At 36.5% G+C, this 19,974-nt stretch overlaps 5 protein-coding genes across 8 annotated transcripts; 2 read left to right on the top strand and 3 right to left on the bottom strand.

Annotated features, from left to right (window-relative positions):
* Positions 1-82: 82 nt before the first annotated feature.
* On the bottom strand, positions 83-2,506 carry LOC124835644 (Sec14p-like phosphatidylinositol transfer family protein). Its single transcript, XM_047310611.2, has 4 exons — positions 1,527-2,506; positions 1,320-1,444; positions 1,045-1,195; positions 83-925 (listed from the first exon to the last, which is right to left on the bottom strand). The coding sequence occupies exons 1-4, from the start codon at positions 2,427-2,429 to the stop codon at positions 671-673; spliced, it is 1,434 nt and encodes a 477-aa protein (XP_047166567.1). The 5' UTR covers positions 2,430-2,506; the 3' UTR covers positions 83-670.
* Positions 2,507-4,555: 2,049 nt separating this feature from the next.
* On the top strand, positions 4,556-7,371 carry LOC124835643 (Acyl-CoA N-acyltransferases (NAT) superfamily protein). The gene is made up of 4 exons (XM_047310610.2): positions 4,556-5,034; positions 5,338-5,390; positions 6,789-6,959; positions 7,046-7,371. The coding sequence occupies exons 1-4, from the start codon at positions 4,639-4,641 to the stop codon at positions 7,269-7,271; spliced, it is 846 nt and encodes a 281-aa protein (XP_047166566.2). The 5' UTR covers positions 4,556-4,638; the 3' UTR covers positions 7,272-7,371.
* Positions 7,372-8,003: 632 nt separating this feature from the next.
* On the bottom strand, positions 8,004-10,347 carry LOC124835641 (chloroplast envelope quinone oxidoreductase homolog). Its single transcript, XM_047310609.2, has 4 exons — positions 10,187-10,347; positions 9,973-10,117; positions 9,787-9,878; positions 8,004-8,874 (listed from the first exon to the last, which is right to left on the bottom strand). Exons 1-4 carry the CDS (start codon positions 10,271-10,273, stop codon positions 8,185-8,187), a joined length of 1,014 nt encoding a protein of 337 aa, XP_047166565.1. The 5' UTR covers positions 10,274-10,347; the 3' UTR covers positions 8,004-8,184.
* A 3,671-nt stretch (positions 10,348-14,018) lies between these two features.
* Positions 14,019-18,431, top strand: LOC124847540 (fatty acid amide hydrolase-like). Of its 4 annotated transcripts, none has more exons than XM_088109155.1 (11): positions 14,019-15,344; positions 15,445-15,594; positions 15,728-15,840; positions 15,932-16,007; positions 16,096-16,167; positions 16,251-16,302; positions 16,446-16,517; positions 16,622-16,702; positions 16,914-17,014; positions 17,113-17,194; positions 18,127-18,259. In XM_088109155.1, the coding sequence occupies exons 2-10, from the start codon at positions 15,515-15,517 to the stop codon at positions 17,177-17,179; spliced, it is 714 nt and encodes a 237-aa protein (XP_087965281.1). In that variant the 5' UTR covers positions 14,019-15,344; positions 15,445-15,514; the 3' UTR covers positions 17,180-17,194; positions 18,127-18,259. The 4 variants fall into 4 exon arrangements, 3 of the variants coding, with proteins under 3 accessions (XP_087965281.1, XP_087965280.1, XP_087965279.1); XM_088109154.1 differs by lacking the exon at positions 18,127-18,259 and adding an exon at positions 18,293-18,431 and having other exon boundaries at positions 14,020-15,344; XM_088109153.1 differs by having other exon boundaries at positions 14,020-15,344; positions 17,102-17,194.
* Positions 18,142-19,904, bottom strand: LOC124847545 (chloroplast envelope quinone oxidoreductase homolog). Its single transcript, XM_047325058.2, has 4 exons — positions 19,651-19,904; positions 19,417-19,561; positions 19,241-19,332; positions 18,142-19,025 (listed from the first exon to the last, which is right to left on the bottom strand). Exons 1-4 carry the CDS (start codon positions 19,714-19,716, stop codon positions 18,336-18,338), a joined length of 993 nt encoding a protein of 330 aa, XP_047181014.1. The 5' UTR covers positions 19,717-19,904; the 3' UTR covers positions 18,142-18,335.
* Between the last annotated feature and the right edge of the window lie 70 nt (positions 19,905-19,974).

Raw genomic sequence — 19,974 nt, 5'->3', positions numbered from 1 at the left:
TCCTCAGGTAAAACAGCATAAAAAATCAAGAATAACAAAGAAGAACCAAAATATCACCAAACAAAGTGTAATTGCACAGATAAGAAGAAAAACAGAAGCATCCTCTGCAATATTCAACCAAAAGTAACCAATCTGAAATAATTACACTTTTAATATCTTTCAATAATAGAATGAAAATCAAATAGAAAAACATTAAAATGAAGAATTAAGCAAGAGAGAAAATAGAGAAATCAATCATACTTCTCATTTACTCCTTCTATATTACAATCTATGACATGCAAAATGCTCAGAATTGGGCCAAAACCAAACTCCACACCAGATAAGTACAGGAACAAAATTTTACATTGAAACTTCTAACAAGCAGACTTCCTTCCTACGTGTTGTTTGGCTCACCCATCAAAGTGGTACATAGTTCTGGTAACAAATGTGTTTTCACAAACCAACTTTAATTTCAATTCCATGTGCTACTCTCTTCCTCAATATTGTTCATCACCAGAAAATAAAAGAACAATTTAGACTAGAAAAAGACAATCTGCAAACGACTCACGAACAAAACTATAGACGAAGAATGGGCAGAACAAAAGGCAACATGCATTGCATATTTCTCACTCTTGAAGTTAAATTTCTTCCAAGTACCGAATACACCGGAGAGTCTAGAGGTGATTTTCGATCAATCACAGTAGGGTTTGATATTGAACCTGTAAAGAAGCCTCTTCTTTTTCAAGGTAGGATTGTCTATGGTGAGCAATAACTTCCCCAGTTCACCAACTTTGAAGCTGTTGGAAACCACTGGTTCATCGGTGGGGGACATCTTTGTGGCCTTCTGTATGACAACTGTATATGCATCTTTAGCATCAGGCTTGAATTCAGCGTTATAGGTAACCTCCCAGCCCACCACCCGCAGCTCCCAAACGATAATGCATTTCTAGAAAATCGAGTGACTCCATTCAGCGAGATACTTAAGTTCAGAGAGTAATAATACAGGAGCATGACAGAATCTAGTCCAGTATAATATAGTTAAAAGAATATTAGAATGAAACCCACCTCATAGATAGCAATTTCGACAGTTTGCTTAGTGGTTGGCTTTATAGGAATTTCGGTGACAGGATCAGACATGGTGAAATCGGGGTTGCAGTCGCAGAAGTCTACACTGAGGCCACCATACTGAACCGGCACTTGCTCAGGAGAAATATACCTGTTCAATTTTAGGAAAGAGATAAGGAAGGTTAGATGATAATAGAGAGAAGAGAATATGAAATAGTGGGAAAGAGAAGATGGCAATGGTGATTATTGTTGAGTAGAGTTGAGCTGTGACTAACTTGAAAAGAGTATCGGGAGACTTGGATGGTCCAGCAAAGATAAATTTGCTTTTGGTCCTCGGAGTCAAGAAGGGACTGATCATGGTATTGAATGCAAGATACCACCAAGGGGCATTGATGAAGACCTACACGATCCCTATCCCTTCTGTTAGAGGTTGTAAAATAGAAACGGAGGAAGCAAGGAAGGAACTGAAAGCAAAAGCGAACCTGTTTGGCAACGAACTCGGGATAGTTGTCCTGAAGCAACTGCAAAGCTTGTTTGGTGGCAATGCGAAGTTCCCGTTTGGCAGGGCCAGGAGAGTTTTTGAGGTCATTGACTTGGAAGATGGTGTTGATGCCTCCAGGAGTGAAGTCCAGGTTCCTGATGCTGCGCTCCAACAGCTGAATACGCCATCGGAGAAACTTGGTTCGGTTTTCCTCGGTGGAGAAGGCCTTTTGGTACAGCTCCTTGTTTTGGAACTCTCCGTAGACGTTGTAACAGACGGGATGCCCCTCTCTTCCCTGGCCGTGCATGAAGACCACCTTTTCCAACTCCTCTCCCAGATCTTCCTCCAAAAGCGCATCGATGCCGAACTCCTTTCTCCATCGGAGAGTGTTCTGAATCATCACAAGAGAATCATTCACCCTCAAGTCTCGCGCTCTCAGGAACTTCAGAAGAATGACGTCAGTCCTCTGATCCTTAAAGAGAGGGACGCCCCAGATGGATACTTCGCCTTCCTCCTTCCGCTCCAACTCCTCCCTCACCACCTTCTTCAGCTCTTCGATGCCCTTTCTCTCCGAATCAGAAACCCTATTGCTCTCCTCCTTCAACGACTCGCTCTCTGTCTCTCCTACTGTAACCTCTTCTTCTTTCTTTTTCTCTTTCTCTTTCTCTTTCTCTTCCTCCTTCTCCTCCTCCTTCTCCTTCTCTTCAACCACAACCGCCTCCTCACCTCCTTTTACTTCGTCTTTATCTTCAGCCACAAGCACCTCCTCAGCTTTCACCTTCTCTTCAATCACATCGTCAGCTTTGGCATCATTCTCAGATGATAGTGACGGAGGCACGGGAGGCTCCTGAGGCGGTGAAGCGGCTGGAGGAGGAGGAGGAGGGTTAGAATCATTTTCGGCCATTTGGGAGAGAGTGAGTGAGAGTGAGAAAATTGGTTGGTTGGTTTTAGGTGAAGACAGACAGAGCTTTCGTTCTGTTCTGTTCTGTTTTTTTAAAAAACATTCATTGAATTGTTGGTCCGAATCCTATGCCACAACACACACGTATGACACAAAGGTGGCAATTTCTTCCTGCACCTGCATAGGTAAAAGAAAAAGACCATTTTACCCCTATTTTATTCCAATCTTGACAATTTTCTTTCTTTTTGTACTAAAAGACAATATAAATGTTCACACATACACACGCATATTTTATTTTCAATTATAACTTTTTATCTATCACTCTTTCCTTTTCTTAGTACCTCTCAAATAAAAGAGAGATAAAGGACAGGATATTATAAATTAAATGCATTTAGTAGAATAGAAATACGGAAGAAATGAAAAGGAACAACACTCGCCAATAGATAAAAATATATACTGACTATATATTTTAAAAGCTATATTTTAAAAAAAATTAAAAAATTATATAATTTTTTCCTGTTTCTTCTCTTCTCTGTTAAGTTTTTTTTATTATACTTTTATTCACTATATTTCTTTTATCCCATCTTCCTCATCCTATTTCTCAGTTGTTTTTTTAAGGTTTAAATTTGAGGAGAAAAAGTAGTAAAGACATTATTTATCATCTTATATTTTTATTTTTTTTTTATATTTCTTGAGTCCAGATTGTTTTCTTAATTTTGGTGTTGTCTTTTCATTATGTCTATATATAAAATATAATGATATTAATATATTAAAAATATATATATTTCAAAGTCCTAATGTATTATATTATGAAAACATATACTAATTTAATGTATTAAAAAAGTTAATATATTTTGAAATATTAAGGTATTGTATTTTGAGAAGACAGCAAGAGAGACCGCATAGAAAATCACCAAAGAATTTAAAGTGATATTGGATAAATAAATTTACATAAAAAAATATACATATCTGATTAAATTATAGTATAAGATTATTGTTAATGTCACCGAGAGGTGTATTCCATGAAAAAGAAACAGAAATTATTGAATGGGCTGGGCCATGGGCCATGGGCCTGACGTTAGAAGCGCGAGGTGGAAGTGAGTTTGAGTTAGCATGTGTGTAACGGTGTCTCTCCACCGTTGGAGAAGACATTCTAGTTACGTTGTTTTGCGTTGTCTCTTTAATCGTTGTATAAACTATAATCTATAATTATTCTGTCGCTGTATTTGTGGTACTGGAGATTAGAAACAATAAACAATTTGATTTGGCGTCGCTGTTGGTGATGGATTGCAAATCAAATTGCTGTTCACACTTTCTTCCGCATCCAAGGTCTTTCTTATATTGTTAACACCTCAAACTTTACACAGTTATTATAGTTATATGAAGATAAATCTATGAATGTTAAAATCATATAGATTTACATATCATTATACGTCATGTCCATGATAACACAGTTACGGTTTTCGCTTTATGATGTGCTATTTTCTCTTATTCAGTCATTGTGATTAATTTAAGTCTCTGTTTCATTGGCATATTGTTGATTACTTCTACTTTCCAGACTCATAATATGATGCATTGTATTTGCTGGATATATAATTTGTTGGCTCTTTCATTGTGTTCTGTCTTGATTCATCCATCCTAAGGCATGAATGCTAATTACAAATTCGTCAAGAAGTTATTTTTTGTTCATTGAATACATTAGGATAATTCCAAACTTACTGTGAGATTGAACTTGTGGCACTCTACACTTGTACGTGCGTGTATGTTTGTTTCTGGGCTATTGATTCTTACGAGTGTGGTTGTTGTTGATGTTGATGTTTTTGTGTGGAAAATGAGGGTAACGTTTGATATTTGTTGTTGTGTGAAACAGAAATAGAAGGTGATGGGAGTTTTCGCTTGAGTATGATCTGTGAGATTGTGAAGATGGAGTGACATTGGAATTAAATTTGGGAGTGAGGTTGAGATTGAAAATCTAGTAAGAAAAGTGGAAACGAAAATAGTAGTTTTCTTGGCTGACATGAGTGCACGTGGCCACTGGATTTATATATAATTGGCAGCCACAATAACAGAAAAAAGAAGAGGCCACTCAAATAAATACCAATTGGCCCCACTCCGAATACTATATTTGATTTTTGGAAATCAACCCAAAACCAAGCTAGCTGCGATGTATATGTAGCCTAACCTTGCTTGTCTTGGTTTGGTTTACGCATGAATGGCTCATTTACTGGCGAGTAATCCCAGTCCTTCACATAAAATTGTGTGCTCAAACTTGGGGTACGGTGCTGGAAGAGGTTCCAAAAGTGATTCTTGCAGAGTGGGAAGGAAAAGGCGAGGAGATGGTTTGGTGTTGCAATGCAGCAGCAGCACAAGCACAAGCACCAGCAGTTCGCAATTGCCTTGTGTTGATCAGGATGTGAGGTTGCAGATAGAGAATGGTAGCAGTGGAAAGCTGAAGCAGCAGTTTGAGTATTTGGCGTGTGAATATGGATGGAGAGTAAGGAGGCTATTTGAAAACGCAGATGAGATAAGGAAGGCATCTGAGGTTCAGGCCGAAGCATTTCATGTTCCTGTCTCTATTTTCAACGACGTGTTCCTTCAATTCTTTCAGGTTCCCCTTCTTTTTTCTAATCAGACAAATCACTTCTTTTTTTTTGTATCAATGTTTAAAAGGAGTAAACAACTCTTGTTTTCGCTTTTTGAAAGGACACTTTCCACTAACTTCAATATTTATTATATTTAAGGAGTATGAAATAATTGTAAATGAATGTGAAATTTGGTAGTATCATGAGACATTACAGAAGCTTTCAATTCAACTATTGATTTGTGTGAAGGTGAGCTTTATATTTTCTGATCAGGCACCCACCTCTTAATTATTCTGTGTGCTTTTTGCTGTCTTGCCTTGAACCAATAGGCGGAAGTGCTTTCGGGGCTCCTTTACAAGCTTAAAAACTCACCACCTAATAGGTAAATTTGTTCTTTTCTTAACAAGTTGATGAATATTATTGTTATTAAATTGGTTGCTTAAACCTGTCATCACTGCACTACCTTTATTCTACTTGTCCTTTTTCAGAATACCAATAAAGATGGACCAAGAAATTAAGAGGATTGAGAGAGAATTTTTATGGGGATGGGGAAGGGAAGGGAGGAAGATTGCATGGGTTAAGTGGAACAACATTGCGAACCAAAAGAGTGTGGAGGTTTATGAATTAAAGACTTTAGGTTGTTTAATATTGCGCTACTAGGAAAATGGAAATGGAGGGTTGGAACAAAATGTGAACGACTATGGAAAGCCGTTTTAGACTCCAAATATGGTTCATGGAGAAGTTTTGATAATAGTATTGATAGCAAGTTCAAGTCATGTTGGTGGGAAGGGATTTTAGGAAGGCAACTAGCAGAGGAGAATGAGGGAAGTGATTCGAGGATAATGTGGAATGAAAGATAAGAAATGGCAATAGCATTAGATTTTGGATTGGTAGGTGGTTGGGCCATGAACCACTGTGAAACATATATGAAAATTCAACAAAGAAACAAGCTACAATTGGAGAGATGAATGAAACAACAGTATTTTATAAGTTCTGGATTACTTGTAAATATCCAAAAACACAATATACCTACTTTCAGTGGTGTCTTAATCCCTTTTTATGCTTAAAATCTATAAGGTAACACAAATTAGTGACGGGTGTAGGCATAAAAGGTAATATTAGGGCTTAGAGCTTTTATTGCATTGTTTACAGTTTGTTTTGTATCCATGTGTATCTGCATCTTTTTAACTCAACTGCTATGTTTTATGGCTGTTTTTGAGGTGAAACTGGTTGCACAATATTAAACAAAGGATACCCTGCTATCAAGAGGAAAGTAAAGAGAATAATACAACAATATAAAAGACGGAGGAGGGGAAGTTGGTAAACCAAGAATAGGCACATGGATGATGTTTGTCTTTGTTTCCTTGTAATGATATTGGAAAATGCTCTTTTGAAATAGGAATGAGTTAGGATAAATGACATGTATGATTAAATGTGAAAGAGGGTTTAGATACAGAATAATAGTACATATATGTAAATTATGTATACGGTTTGGTTAGCCCACTTATCCTACTTAATATATTTGTTTTGCTGTTAAAAAAAATCAAATATGTGAACTTAAAAATGTACATAAAAAGGAAAAAAAGAAACTTTGATGCAGCAGGTAATAACCTTTCTTGTGTTCACCAATTTCTTAGTTATAAATGCCACAATGTGACAATAGATATCAATCACACCAATGGTCATGTGTCCGTCTGGTGTGTTCATGCTAAAGAGAGTATAGAAATTTCAGCAACTGTTCTGATTTACGTTAGACAGTAATGTATGACTTGTTATTCAGGTATGCTTGTTTGGTAGCTGAGCCAGCAAAAGATGATCCAGATTCAGCAAAACAACTTGTGGGTGTCATAGACGTGACTGTCTTAAGAGACCGAAATGTGCTTCAACATCTTCCACCTGAAGCTGAAGAGTACCTCTACATATCAGGAATAGCCGTCTCCAAAATACTCAGGTGATTACACACAATTTCATAATCAGTACATTGATCTTCTTCGTGTTGTTGTAAAGGTGTACTTATGAAACTATTTGATAGCACAGGAGGAGGAAAATAGCGACTGCACTGTTGAAAGCCTGCGACATGCTTTCCATTTTGTGGGGTTTTGAGTTTCTTGCCCTTCGAGCCTATGAAGAAGATCTAGGTGCTCGCAAATTGTACACAAATGCCGGGTACCAAGTCGTGTCTCGAGATCCACCGTGGACAAGTAATTGGATTGGAAAGAAATGTCGTGTTCTTATGATCAAAAGAACTAGTTTGCCTAAGTAGCCTAATTTAGAGTAGAATTGTTAAGACATAGACATCTAAACAAAATAACTGTAATCAAGGTATATAGTATGTGCTAGTGTGATTTGTTCTTTGTTTCTCATATTTCGCCCCCTTTTTCCTGTGTAAGAAAAGATTCAATTAATTGACCACCTAAATTCCATTTCGAATCTCCCTTTTCCTCAATTTAACCAATAGCCTGCGTTTGATGTTTGTCTCGGAGATCCTTCACCTCGACACACCCTGTTAATCTATTCCTTCAAATAGAAAAAACACCCTTTCAACTATTTTCACCATCCCTTGCTTCATGAGAACTCTTGTGAATCTCACTGATTTTCAAATCTAATCATAAATTAAATCTACAAAACCTACATGCCCATTCATAGACAAAATCAGCACATAAAACTTGTTAATTTTGCATTTCAAGTGAGACGCCTTGGACCTGGACTCTGCTCGTCATATAAGAAATATGTGAGATCAGAAAGGTTTTTGTAGCACATGAACACTGGATAAGGATCCATATACAAGAAAACCAACTAATACTTGCTAGAAATTAATGAGCTTCATAAGAGAATTTATGAAAAATAAGCTTTTATCGGGTAGCAAGCTTAAGCAAACAAGTACTAATTCAGCCATGAGAAAAGGAAAGGAGAAAACAAGTTCATTTCACAGGGGATTCGTCTTTTTACCCGTTTCCTTAAAAAGCTCAACAACTAATTAGGACACGAGAAAAAGTTCCTGATAAATCATCCCGTCATATAAAAACCAATTCGAGAGTGTCAAAAGACAACAAATATTAACTTAAAATCCTTACAAGCATACAATACGCACAGTTATTCATTGTCATGTGATCTTTACAAAAACCTCGTCCAGATATTTAGAAACTACAAATTCAACACCTCAAAGCAAACTGTATCTATGGTTCCACAATGATTTTTCCAGTAGCATGGCCATCAATGCTCTTAGCCCAAGCATCTTCAGCTTTGCTCAAAGGAAACTTGGAGTCAATAACAGACTTAAGTTTCCCATCCTTCAGTAATTGGAGTAGATGTTCCAGGCCCTCACGCTGGACAGTTACAACAAATGGCACCAGCCGCTTCTTGGCAAAAGTAACTTTCTTCAGAGCAGCAGTCCACAACGAACTTGCATTAGGTGTTAAATCAACTACAACGCCCTTTTCAGCCAAATTAGGCTCAAAAGTTGACCAAGGTATTCCTGTCGTACAGTGTATGACTGCATCATATTTTCTACCAGATGGACTCTTGAGTGCTGCCCCCTCCGGAGTCCTGTAGTCAAGAACCTCATCGGCACCTAAGCCCTTAACAAACTCAATGTTGCGAGCCCCACAAGTGGCTGTGACATGGGTGTTCCCTAGCTTTGCTAGTTGAACAGCATAGTGACCTACACCACCTGAAGCAGCAGTTACTAAAATGTTCTTGGGCTGGCCAGTTCCATCAAGCTTGACTTCTGCAAGTTGAATGAGAGCATCACGAGCTGTGAGTGCGGCAATAGGTAATGCTGCAGCTTCAGCAGCTGAGACTTCAGGTGGTCTGGAAGCTGTTAAGCTCTCACTAGCCACAGCAAACTCAGCCAGTCCACCTCCATACTGACATTCAACAAATACAACACAAAATGGGTATTAGGCAGTTGCCGTCAGCATATGAATATGAAAAGATTCTTTAACTTGGAACAAGTTCAGGTGTAGCATGCCATTTATTTCACACTAGAACTTACCTAGCACTTTCATATATTCTTTACTAGTTTCTTTAGACAAACAATACACCTTCATTCAAGGGGCAATAAGTTTTTCAAACAAAAAGAAAAACATTAGAAGTAGTACTATTACATGACTAAATGAGGATGAGCTTTGGCGTGATCTGGTGTCTTGATATTATTATATAATAATTAAGAAAGTGTTACTGGTCAAGTAAGCGATAAACATGTTTTGTACCTAAAAACATCTCCATCTAATATAAGGTCTTAATCTAATTTTTGGGAGTTTCATCACATTACATCACACTTAAGATCATTTTGCAATTTTTACTCCAATACAAGGGTCTTACACAATATCGTTAATGTTTTATTTAATTGTTGGTAGAAATATATATTTCCTAACAAAACAAAAAAAAAAATTATTCTGGTGAAAGACCCTTAGTCTTATTTCTTATATCATCTCAGCATATTTCAATAAAAATGTCTTATAAGAACCAATTCTTAATTCTTAATTATATAAACCCGTGCTCTAAGAAAAAGACAATGCCTATGATTATGCTTTGGTAGTTGTAATTTTGAAATAGAAAAAATTTAAGAGCAGGAATAGTGACTATCTTGTATAACAACTACTATGGCGAGACTCTCTACTTCTCCCTTTGCCAACAAAGATGTTCGTGAAAAAGCGAATTAGGATGGTGGTGGTTCAAAAAAAAATTAAGTATTCCCTCCTTCTTAATGAGATGAATAGTGTTGCAATTAGCAGTTGAAATGGGGGAGGAGTAAAAGAAAGAGAGAATTGAATTACTTGATGAGTGAGTTTGGCAAGGACTTTGTCTCCCACTTTGAAATCTTTGACTTGCGGTCCGATCTCAACGATTTCTCCAGCTACATCAGTGCCTGACAGTGGGATGATGAAAAAAATAATGATAATTATTTACGATTATGAATAGTTACGAAAAAAAAAGAAGTGAATGAATGAATGGAAGCATACAAGGAATGTGGGGAAATGTTCTGGGTAAAAATAGAGCGCGCAGAACACCCGTCTGAATCTTCCAATCAATGGGGTTGATGCTGACTGCTTCCAATTTCAGCAAAACCTCACTTGTCTTGGGAGTGGGAACGCCAACTTGAACGTGCTGAAAATGGAAATGGAGAAATTAGGTTAAATTGAAAGGAATAGAACAGAAAGAGAGGAAAGTGAAAACCTTCAGGCCGGCGGGGCCTCCGCCATAGGCGTCGTACTGAAGCGCATTCATGAGATTGGGAGTGGTTGTTGTCGTCGCTGTTGTCATCTCTTCTTTCCTCCTTTTCTTGCTCTCTTACATGTTACAACTTCAAATATTTTTTCTATTATTGCAATTATCCATTTATAATTATTTATTTAAAGTATTTCATATTTAGGTTTAGTGTAGGTCCTACATACAAGGCATTAACATAGTTACGCTCATATGAATATTCTGTAGTTTATATATATATATATATATATATATTTATTTATTTATTTGTAGTCATATAAATGTGTATATATTATCAAATTTCAGGATAAGGAGTCCTTAATCTACATTCAGGAAAATCTAATATTCTTGAGGTTGTCAACATTGATAGCTATTATTGCTTATAGGGTGTTATGTACATATTAGTGTCAAAACCAATATGTACATTATTATGAAATTTGAAATATATACATATACTGTAACATCCTAAAATTATACAGTAATCAACTATATACTTAGAATAATCACATGTATCAATATGGCAAAACAGTTTTAAAAGTAAAGGAAGCAGAGTTCATAAATGGCCGAACGACCTTACATATATAATTCAACGAGCGTTCACAAAATAAATGAGGACGAACGGTTTACAAAATCATTACCGAACGTCCAAATATTTACACAGTCAAAAGGAGCGCTCGCTCACAACCGCTCGCTCTCCTAACTACAAATATTAAACTAACCGAACGCCTCACTGTTCGGCATTCACCTCAACCTCTACGAGATTCTCCTCAGCTATGATTTCCTCTTCAAGAGTTTGCTCCAGTGAAGCATCTCCTTCTGCTCACATCCACACGGATGATCATTGCAAGGACAAGACGGATATACATATACAGACAACACAATGGGAAATGCAAGGGTAAGCTTATTGAATTTAATTCAAGTTAAACATACATTTCATACATATCAAACACATCAAATAAATCACAGTATATACATTCAATTCATACATTATCTCCATCCAAATCCTGATACTAGAACGACCGTCCGGACTGTATGAATCCTGTGTAGCTAAGGCGTCCGTGCACCCAGGTGGGATAACTGGAATGCTCATCAGTAACCCCCTGAGGTTAGTCTGTTCTGTCCAAGTTACAGTTATGGACTAGACCTCCTGCCATTCCCACGCATGACATACTCCTCTCTACTTGAGAACGAGCACTCACGGAATATCAGGATGAACCACCATCTAAGCTTACCACGTTCATACTTTACAAATCTCAATTTTCATTCAAGAGTCGTTCCTCCCTAGAACGCTCGTTCAAAATCTACAATCATAAATTCAGTTCTTATAGTGTTCGCACACCTTAATTCTTCCTCTTAAATACATTTTCATTCTATGTTCCACTTTCATAAAAAGACGAGCGTTCAGTCCTCTTTGTAACGAGGACGAACGTCAAGAGCTAAACCAAAAGAACTTCATTTCTGAAGGAGTAAGGCTGACTCTACTTTCATGACGAACGTTATTAAAAATTTGAACCAGTTAAATGAACTGATACGACTTATACTCAGAATAATTCACTTGACAAGATTTCAGATTCCATTCAACTAAGGGTAGATAAAATACAAGTGCTAAAATGTACTAAGTACAGTTTTAGTTAGAATAACGAATGCCAGTGAATGACCGAACGCGTTACGAGAATTTACTGAAATTAGGACGAACGCTATTTTAAGTTTAGGGATGAAAGCTATTACAATTCAGGACGAACGTTATGAGAATACAGGACGAACGCTATTTCAACTAGTTGGCGATTACGGAACGGAACGAGCGTTCGGTATAAGACCGAGCGCTACTTATCACTTCCTCTTTGGGGACGAGCGTTCGGTATAAGACCGAGCGCCACTTAGGACGTACGCTTTTAGGTCGAGACTATTCACTGATCCAAAATCAAAGAAATTTGGGATTTATATAAGATAAGATACTTAAAATTTATGTCTTACAATTTGACTAAGTGTCCAAAGGTAGAATTTCAAGCTTCTCAATTTCTCACAAAACACTCATGATGTCTACGTTAGGCTGAACGCTCAAACGTAAAGCTATATATAAGAGGGCGTTCGTCCTCAAGGATAATCCTTTCCAAATGAAAGGGTTCAGCTATTTCAAGAATTTACTGAGAATACCGAACGGTCAATGACCGTATCGATAATGAACGTTCATTTTCATAGAATTTCATATTCCAATTCAACTTACAGTACACACATTTTTCAGTATAACTTTCATACATCAATTTACTCATTTTATAGTACAAAATCCATACTTTTTCATGCATCATCTCATCCTACAGCTTACTTTCAATTCTATCAAACCATATAATATTTCATCATTTCAATACATCAATTCGGATCATACTCATATACTCCAAAAATCAAATATCAAACATCATACTGCATACAAATTTACAGAACGCTCATACAGTACAAAACATATAATTCCCAGTACATTCATACATCACAGTAAATCACAAGAATTAAACTTAATAAGCTTCCCTTACCCGGATTTGTAGTGATCGCCCTAAAATGAGTGGATCTTGATTCGTCTAAATGAGGCTCTCTCAACGTTTCTCTTAAGCTCTCCAACTAAACTAACCAAAAGAAAATGAAGGGCTTAGTCTACACCATTGCATGCAACTGAATACAGTTTGCAGGAACTCCAGAAACGAGCGTCCAAGTGAAACTTACCAGAACTGTGAGTTGTTCGGTTCAATATGGAGCTCTCGGTGCAGGGAAGGTTTCTGCGTTTTCTGAAATGTGATCGGAGAAGAGGATGGTGAGTTGCAGAAGAGAGAGGAAGAAAGGTTCTAGAGAGATGGAGGAGGAAATGAAAATTCTGAGTTTGGAAGGGGAGGAGGTGCACGCAGGAGAGTGGGGAAATTTTAAAAAAAAATCACTTTTGTTCAAATTCCCACTTTCAGACGAACGGACGTCCCCCTGGTTGACACCTGCACCCCACCATTCACTTCAGAAACTTCCATTTTGACAAGTGGGCATGCAGGGCTCGTTCTCAGTGGATTTTTAATGCATTGAGTTGCGTGGCATGGTGCATTGATGTAAGCAGCTAGGTGACTCAGCATGGACATTAATGGGACGTGACAGTTACAAATGAATATTATTGGATTTCAAAACAAGCATTGATTTATATTATATAACACATTTTTAATAATATAATTTATATGTTTTTTTTATATAAAAATTGGAATTAATTCTTCTTCAAAATTTTGGACTAATTTAGTTTTCAAACTTTAGAAAGGTGTGAATTTAGTCATATTAATTAAATTTTGTTAGATTTATTTGATGTTTCAAGTGGATAACATTTGAATTATTTACATATTTTACACATTTTTGCTTCAATATTAATGGATAGCATCAAATAAAATTAACAAAATTTAGTTAAAATAACTAAATTCACACATTTTAAAAATTGGGTTAAATATGTTTTTAGTCCCTAAACTATTTACCGTTTCTGGTTTTCGTCCCAGGTACAATTTAGTCCTCAATCTTTAAAAAACGTTCGTTTTAGTCGAAAAAACGAACGTTTTGAGGACTAAAACGAGGACTAAAAACAAAATTTTGAGGACTAAAAGGAACGTTTTTCTAAAGAATGAGAACCAAATTGTACCTTACTTTGGAAGAGGGACGAAAACCAGAAATGGCCAATAGTTTAAGGACTAAAAACATATTTAACCCTTAAAAATTTAAAGACTAAATTAGTTCAAAATTTTGAGAACAGATATTTTAATTTTCAGTGAAAATTAATGCATTCTTCGCTTGAACAGATTTTAGTGATCAGAAACAAATTCGAGCGATGATTTGAGAATCTAGTCGTGTTCGTTCGGATGAGAGAAAGCACGAGGAAATTCTAGCGGTTTGGAGGATACCATACTTTTTCATCACCCACGACTTTGAAGAGATTTGGAGGGATTGTGACCGAAACGTCACATATACCCTCAACCTATTATACATTTCCCTGCATGTATATCAGCTTTAACACAGAAAATCGATTCGCAAATGTACCGAACCAATTCCAACAATCGAAAGTTGTTTGAAGCTTTCTGTGCATTTGTTGCTTTTGCAGCGCTTGCAGCCCTAGCTTCATGTTGAGGAGAGGTTGATGGATGAAGATGAAGAAAGCTTCAAGCAGCGGTTGAAGCAGCGGGTGAAGAAGAGTTTGATGTTCTTCAGGGGCGTGTATTCGGTTCCACAAATGGGGTATCCGGTTCCAGTGCAGAGAAGAAAATCCACATGTTGTATTCGGTTCCATCTCAAGCGTATCCGGTTCCACTGCTTTGAACAAATTGCACACAATGCGTATTCGATTCCATAGCGTGTTGTATTCGGTCCCAGCTTCTTCTTCTTCTTCTCACTCTGGGATAAGCACTTCTGCTTCCACGTTGGTTGGTTCTCCTCCTCCGCCTCCTCCTCCTTCTTCCGTCTGCTTGGAACTGTGGCATGCGTGTGCGGGCCCTTTGATCTCTCTACCGAAGAAAGGAAGTGATGTTGTGTACTTGCCCAGGTTCAAGTTGTTGTTGAGAGCTAAGTCCAGATGTTTTGCCTTCCTTCTCTGTCATTTAATTCCTTTTTTTTTGTTTTGTTTTGAACGTGTTCTGTTCCATCAAATCTGCCATCACTGGTTGCTGTTGTTTTTAGGATTTTGTTGAGTTCATTGTTTTCTGTCCAGATTTCTTTGCTTTGTTGATGCTTTTCATTTTTCAATCGGACCACTTCATATTTGAGTCATTTTTATTTGATTAATCTGCCCAGTTTTAAATCTCCTTATATAAGAAGTAGGACCAACACAATTATGTGGTTTTCACTAATTTTCAATCAATATAATGAAGACTGTGTTAAAAAAATCTAGTGTAGCATTTATAAACTAATATTTTAACTTTTGAAGTAGCCCAGAAATTACATTGTCATATTTGCAAACGTTCTTATTTAGGATTCAGCCTCATTTGTGTTCATATATTACGTCTACTCAACAAACAATGTTCAGATACTTGATGTAATAATATTTGTGCAGGGGAACCAATTTCAGTGTTAGACGGAGTTCCTGTTGCTATCAAGGATGAGATAGACTGTTTGCCATATCCAACAACAGGTAGTGTAACGTGTTATTGTTTTCCTAAGGAATCTTCTATTCAAATGATTATGTGCTGATTTCATGATTCACTTGAGCCTCTGAAAATGTTGTTCTCAAGGAGGTACAACGTGGCTGCACAAAGAAAAGCCGTGTAACGATGATGCTTGCTGCGTTAAGCGTTTAAGGTTATGTGGCGCCATATACTTGTTGGGAAAAGCAATATGCATGAGCTTGGGTCTGGAACCAGTGGGATAAATCCACATTATGGGTAAGATCACCTTGTGTTATACTCATATTCACATTATGTGACATCTTTGGTGGACTTGTCTTGTGAATTCAGTATCAAGGAATGTTCATAGAACTAGCTGGTGATAAGAGCATGTTTGCTTATTACTTTGTAGGCCTGCTAGAAACCCATACGATACCAGTAAGATTGCAGGGGGTTCTTCTAGTGGATCTGCTTCTCTGGTGTCTGCTGGACTGTGTCCTGTTGCCCTTGGTGTTGATGGGGGAGGTATTTGATTTATATCTGTTCATCAAAGACCAGAGAAATCAGCATTCATTATTTCTTATTACTTGTGATGTTTGCTCATTTATATGTTCAGGATCTGTAAGGATGCCAGCATCTCTTTGCGGTGTTGTTGGTCTAAAACCAACTTTTGCACGTATACCACATGATGGGTAGGTATTCATATTTGTTTTATCATCTTTAAATACTTTAAGGATTATAATGTAATAACTTAGGAGAATGATCTTCTGCTATATTCAGAGTTCTTCCCCTGAATTGGACAGTTGGAATGGTTGGAATACTAGCAGGCACAGTTGAGGATGCATTGATTGTGTTAGTACTCCTTTCTATGATATTCTTTCTACAAGGAAATTTTAAGATTGGTTTTTCAACATCTACTGTTTCATTGTTTATAGTTATGCAGCTATCAGTGGTGAAATTTCATATCAGAAGATTTTCGGTGTATTGGTAAGATCGTTTTTCAAATTAATGATTTTTTACCATCGATTACTCTGTCCATGTTTATAATATCACATATGATTCTGATTAGATATGCACTTTCAAGTTCTAAAATTCTAATATCTTTGAATTTCTTATTATTTAATCTTCAGACCAGCATAAATCTTCCACGACTGAGTTTGACAAAAGGCATATCTGACATCAAATTAGCAAAATACGGAAAGGTTAGATAGAGTCCTGTTGACAGCTACAAATATCTGCATTATGATTATAAAATTTTTAGAAATAGGTTAAATCATGTTGTTTAACCACTACTTCCATCAATTAGTGGTTTGATGACTGCAGCAATGAAGTCAGAATATGTTGCTCCAAAACTTTGCTCAAGCTTCAGGATCATTACAATTGGAAGGTACTGAAAAATATAAAAATGCTAACGGTGACCACTGATATATTAGCATGGTTTCTGCTTTCCCCACATAAACAAAATCGTATCTTATTTTATGTGAATTTGGAAGAAGCCATATTTTTAAGGCAGAAATTTCTTAAAGCACTTGTAATACTGTTACTGAACCCATAATTGAGAAACAACACATGCTAACTTTCTGTCTCAAACATGCAAGATCATAGATGTGACCATACCAGAGATAGAAGCAATGCGCCTGGCTCACTATATAACAATCGGATATGAGTCTTCCACTGCACTTAATTCATTTAAAGAAAAGTATGCAATCTTATAAACTTTTTACCTTCTTCATTATTCTCTAGCTTGAGAAGTATTGTTGCTGATATCACCAAATTACTACCAAAGGAATTTTGCAGAATTAGGATGGGATGTGAGAGTAGCACAAAGCATCTATGGTGCTTTCAGCGGCATGGAATATCTTAAAGCTCAAAAAATGAGGTAAGATATGAAAAATTAAGCCAATAAATTATGCTAATTAATAAAATTACTATTTTTTGAACACACTCTTCATTCTTAACAAAAAATTAAAATTTATTAGAACTTCCTGTTTGCAAATTACTTCTGCATTATAATTTTTTTACTAAATTCATTTTACTTCTAAAAATTATAATTTTTTTAATAAATTCATTTTACTAAATTATAATTTTTTTACTTTTAAAAAATTAATTTTAATTATTATTTTTAATTTTTTACTCTTTATAAACATTTTTACAATTAAATATAACATTAACAAATAACATTTGATATTACTAGGGATATTTTTGTAATATTTAATTTCTACCAATTAAACAATTTTTTAAATTTGTCCTATGAATCAAATCCTACACTAATTCTCACAAACTTTACCTCCAAATTTACTCTCAATTACCCACAAATCCACTTAAAAAAAACAACAAAAATATTACTCTCAAATCCATTCAAATCATCTTTCTTAAATCACCTCAAAAGAACAAAGTATAAGGGACAAAAACATATTTAACCATATTTTTAAATAGAGTGTATTAATATTTTTTCGATGGTCGTAAATAGTTGTAAATTAAAGGCTTAATTATATACTTTATCAACAAAAATACCCTTTTTGCGAAATTTAGTTTAAACTTTCAATGGAAAAGTTAAGTATTACAACTATTCAATACATATTTTGGCTAGATGAACGAATGATGTAATTGTGGAATGTATGGAAAAATGAATAATGAAAGATATAACTATGAAATGTAAGAAAAAAAATAATAAATGTTTAGGGTTTATACCTGGTTAGACGTGGTTGTCAGTAATGTAAAGTAAGAATTCATGCAACAATTTTAATTTAAAGAACTTGAAGTACGACAAACAATCGCATTAAATAAGCATCACATCATTGGCCTCTGCAGGAGGAAAACTGGATCTAGAAGAAGAAATATCTTCCCATTGACTTCACCACGGATTTGATAAACACAATAATGAATTCACGAATTATTGATTGAGTACAACAAACATTAACAACAAATATAGCCAGAGCTTTTAACTTACACAAACTTTTTCCGGATAAAAATGCAGAAATTACATGATTACAACAGCTCCAAGCAAAGTAGCCAATAAACTATGGTTCAACAATGATTTTTCCAGTGGCATGGCCATCAATGCTCTTAGCCCAAGCATCTTCGGCTTTGCTCAAAGGAAATCTGGAATCAATAACAGACTTGAGTTTCCCATCCTTCAATAACTGAAGTAGATTGTCCAGGCCCTCACGCTTGACATCTACAAAAAATGGCACCAGCCGCTTCTTGGAAAAAGTAACTTTCTTCAGAGCAGCAGTCAGAAATGAAGATGGATTAGGAGTTAAATCAACCACCACTGCCTTTTCAGTCAAATTAGCATCTAAAGTCGACCAAGGTATTCCAGTTGTGCAGTTTATGACTGCATCATATTTCCTACCAGATGGACTCTTGAGTGCTGCCCCCTCCGGAGTCCTGTAATCAAGAACCTCGTCAGCACCTAAGCCCTTAACAAACTCAATGTTGCGAGCCCCACAAGTGGCTGTGACATGGTTGTTCCCTAGCTTTGCCAGTTGAACAGCATAGTGACCTACACCACCTGAAGCAGCAGTTACCAAAACGTTCTTAGGCTCACCAGTCCCATCAAGCTTCACTCCTGCAATTTGAGCGAGGGCATCACGAGCTGTGAGCCCGGCAATAGGTAACGCTGCAGCTTCAGCAGCCGAGACTTCCGGTGGCCTCGAAGCTGTTAAGCTCTCACTAGCCACAGCAAATTCAGCCAATCCACCTCCATACTGCCATGTCGTAATTCACCATACACAACACAGAATCAATACCACACACACAAGTGAATAAATTTTTCAATCAATTATAACAAGTACAGTTATGACATCGCATTTATTTAGCATAGAAATAATTTGACAGTGTCACCATCATACTATGATTTAGTTTTGAAGGGATGGATTCAAAAAAGGCGATTGTTAGTTGATTTAAGGATTTGCATAATTACTCGAGTAGAGAGTTTGGAAAGGACTTTGTCTCCAACTTTGAAATCGTTGACTTGTGGTCCGATCTGAACCACCTCTCCAGCGACATCGGTGCCTGTAAGAAAAGAAATTTTGTTAAACGTAAATAGCAGAAAGGAAGGAAGAGAGGGTGAAGAGTTGGATGAGAAAAGATGAATACAAGGTGTATGAGGAAAGTTTCCAGGGACAAATAAAGGTCTCATAACACCCTTCTGAATCTTCCAATCGACTGGGTTGATGCTAACCGCTTCCACTTTCACCAGAACCTCCTTCTTCTTTGGACTGGGAACTCCAACTTCAACGTGCTGCTTACGACACAATATGCAAATTAAGATTATTCGAATTAAACAGCAGTAACACACTTAATGAGTAGAAACAGAAGAAGCCACGGAACCTTCAAGCCGCCGGGACCTCCTCCATACTTCTCGTACTGAATCGCATTCATCACATTCTTTGCCATCTCTTCTCTTCTCTTCTGTTTTCTCTTTTGCAGTATCTCTATCCACCATTTATATTCTTCTTCTGATATTTATTAATCCATTTAAAAAATGATTTTAAAAACGACATTTTTCCTTTTTATTTATGCCATGGAGAAATCATGTTCTTCCTCGATTTCGGCTCAAAGCTCCAAACCTAAACGTGGCATGTGCTCATGCCATGTATATTCATTGTTTATATTTTTATTATTAAATATTAATAAATTATAAGGTTGCTTTTT

Source organism: Vigna umbellata, chromosome 3, assembly GCF_029865625.1.
Source record: "Vigna umbellata cultivar VRB3 chromosome 3, Vumbellata_1.0, whole genome shotgun sequence".
Lineage (NCBI taxonomy): Eukaryota > Viridiplantae > Streptophyta > Magnoliopsida > Fabales > Fabaceae > Vigna > Vigna umbellata.
The sequence above is the reverse complement of the archived record's forward strand: the minus strand, read 5'-3'. Positions and strand labels throughout refer to the sequence as shown.

What these genes read in the sequence shown, in the direction of transcription:
- LOC124835644 (XM_047310611.2), bottom strand. Translation starts at nt 2,429, where the DNA reads ATGGCCGAAAATGATTCTAACCCTCCTCCTCCTCCTCCAGCCGCTTCA. An exon ending in CCGAGTTCGTTGCCAAACAG is followed by an intron (nt 1,445 to 1,526) that starts GTTCGCTTTTGC and finishes GGGATCGTGTAG; the next exon opens with GTCTTCATCAATGCCCCTTG. An exon ending in TCTCCCGATACTCTTTTCAA is followed by an intron (nt 1,196 to 1,319) that starts GTTAGTCACAGC and finishes AAAATTGAACAG; the next exon opens with GTATATTTCTCCTGAGCAAG.
- LOC124835643 (XM_047310610.2), top strand. Translation starts at nt 4,639, where the DNA reads ATGGCTCATTTACTGGCGAGTAATCCCAGTCCTTCACATAAAATTGTG. An exon ending in TGTTCCTTCAATTCTTTCAG is followed by an intron (nt 5,035 to 5,337) that starts GTTCCCCTTCTT and finishes TTGAACCAATAG; the next exon opens with GCGGAAGTGCTTTCGGGGCT. An exon ending in GCCGTCTCCAAAATACTCAG is followed by an intron (nt 6,960 to 7,045) that starts GTGATTACACAC and finishes TTGATAGCACAG; the next exon opens with GAGGAGGAAAATAGCGACTG.
- LOC124835641 (XM_047310609.2), bottom strand. Translation starts at nt 10,273, where the DNA reads ATGACAACAGCGACGACAACAACCACTCCCAATCTCATGAATGCGCTT. An exon ending in GAGGCCCCGCCGGCCTGAAG is followed by an intron (nt 10,118 to 10,186) that starts GTTTTCACTTTC and finishes TTCCATTTTCAG; the next exon opens with CACGTTCAAGTTGGCGTTCC. An exon ending in TTGCCAAACTCACTCATCAA is followed by an intron (nt 8,875 to 9,786) that starts GTAATTCAATTC and finishes GTTGAATGTCAG; the next exon opens with TATGGAGGTGGACTGGCTGA.
- LOC124847540 (XM_088109153.1), top strand. Translation starts at nt 15,515, where the DNA reads ATGTGGCGCCATATACTTGTTGGGAAAAGCAATATGCATGAGCTTGGG. An exon ending in AGAAGATTTTCGGTGTATTG is followed by an intron (nt 16,303 to 16,445) that starts GTAAGATCGTTT and finishes TTTAATCTTCAG; the next exon opens with ACCAGCATAAATCTTCCACG. An exon ending in AGGATCATTACAATTGGAAG is followed by an intron (nt 16,703 to 16,913) that starts GTACTGAAAAAT and finishes CAAACATGCAAG; the next exon opens with ATCATAGATGTGACCATACC.
- LOC124847545 (XM_047325058.2), bottom strand. Translation starts at nt 19,716, where the DNA reads ATGGCAAAGAATGTGATGAATGCGATTCAGTACGAGAAGTATGGAGGA. An exon ending in GAGGTCCCGGCGGCTTGAAG is followed by an intron (nt 19,562 to 19,650) that starts GTTCCGTGGCTT and finishes TGTCGTAAGCAG; the next exon opens with CACGTTGAAGTTGGAGTTCC. An exon ending in AAACTTTCCTCATACACCTT is followed by an intron (nt 19,333 to 19,416) that starts GTATTCATCTTT and finishes CTTTTCTTACAG; the next exon opens with GCACCGATGTCGCTGGAGAG.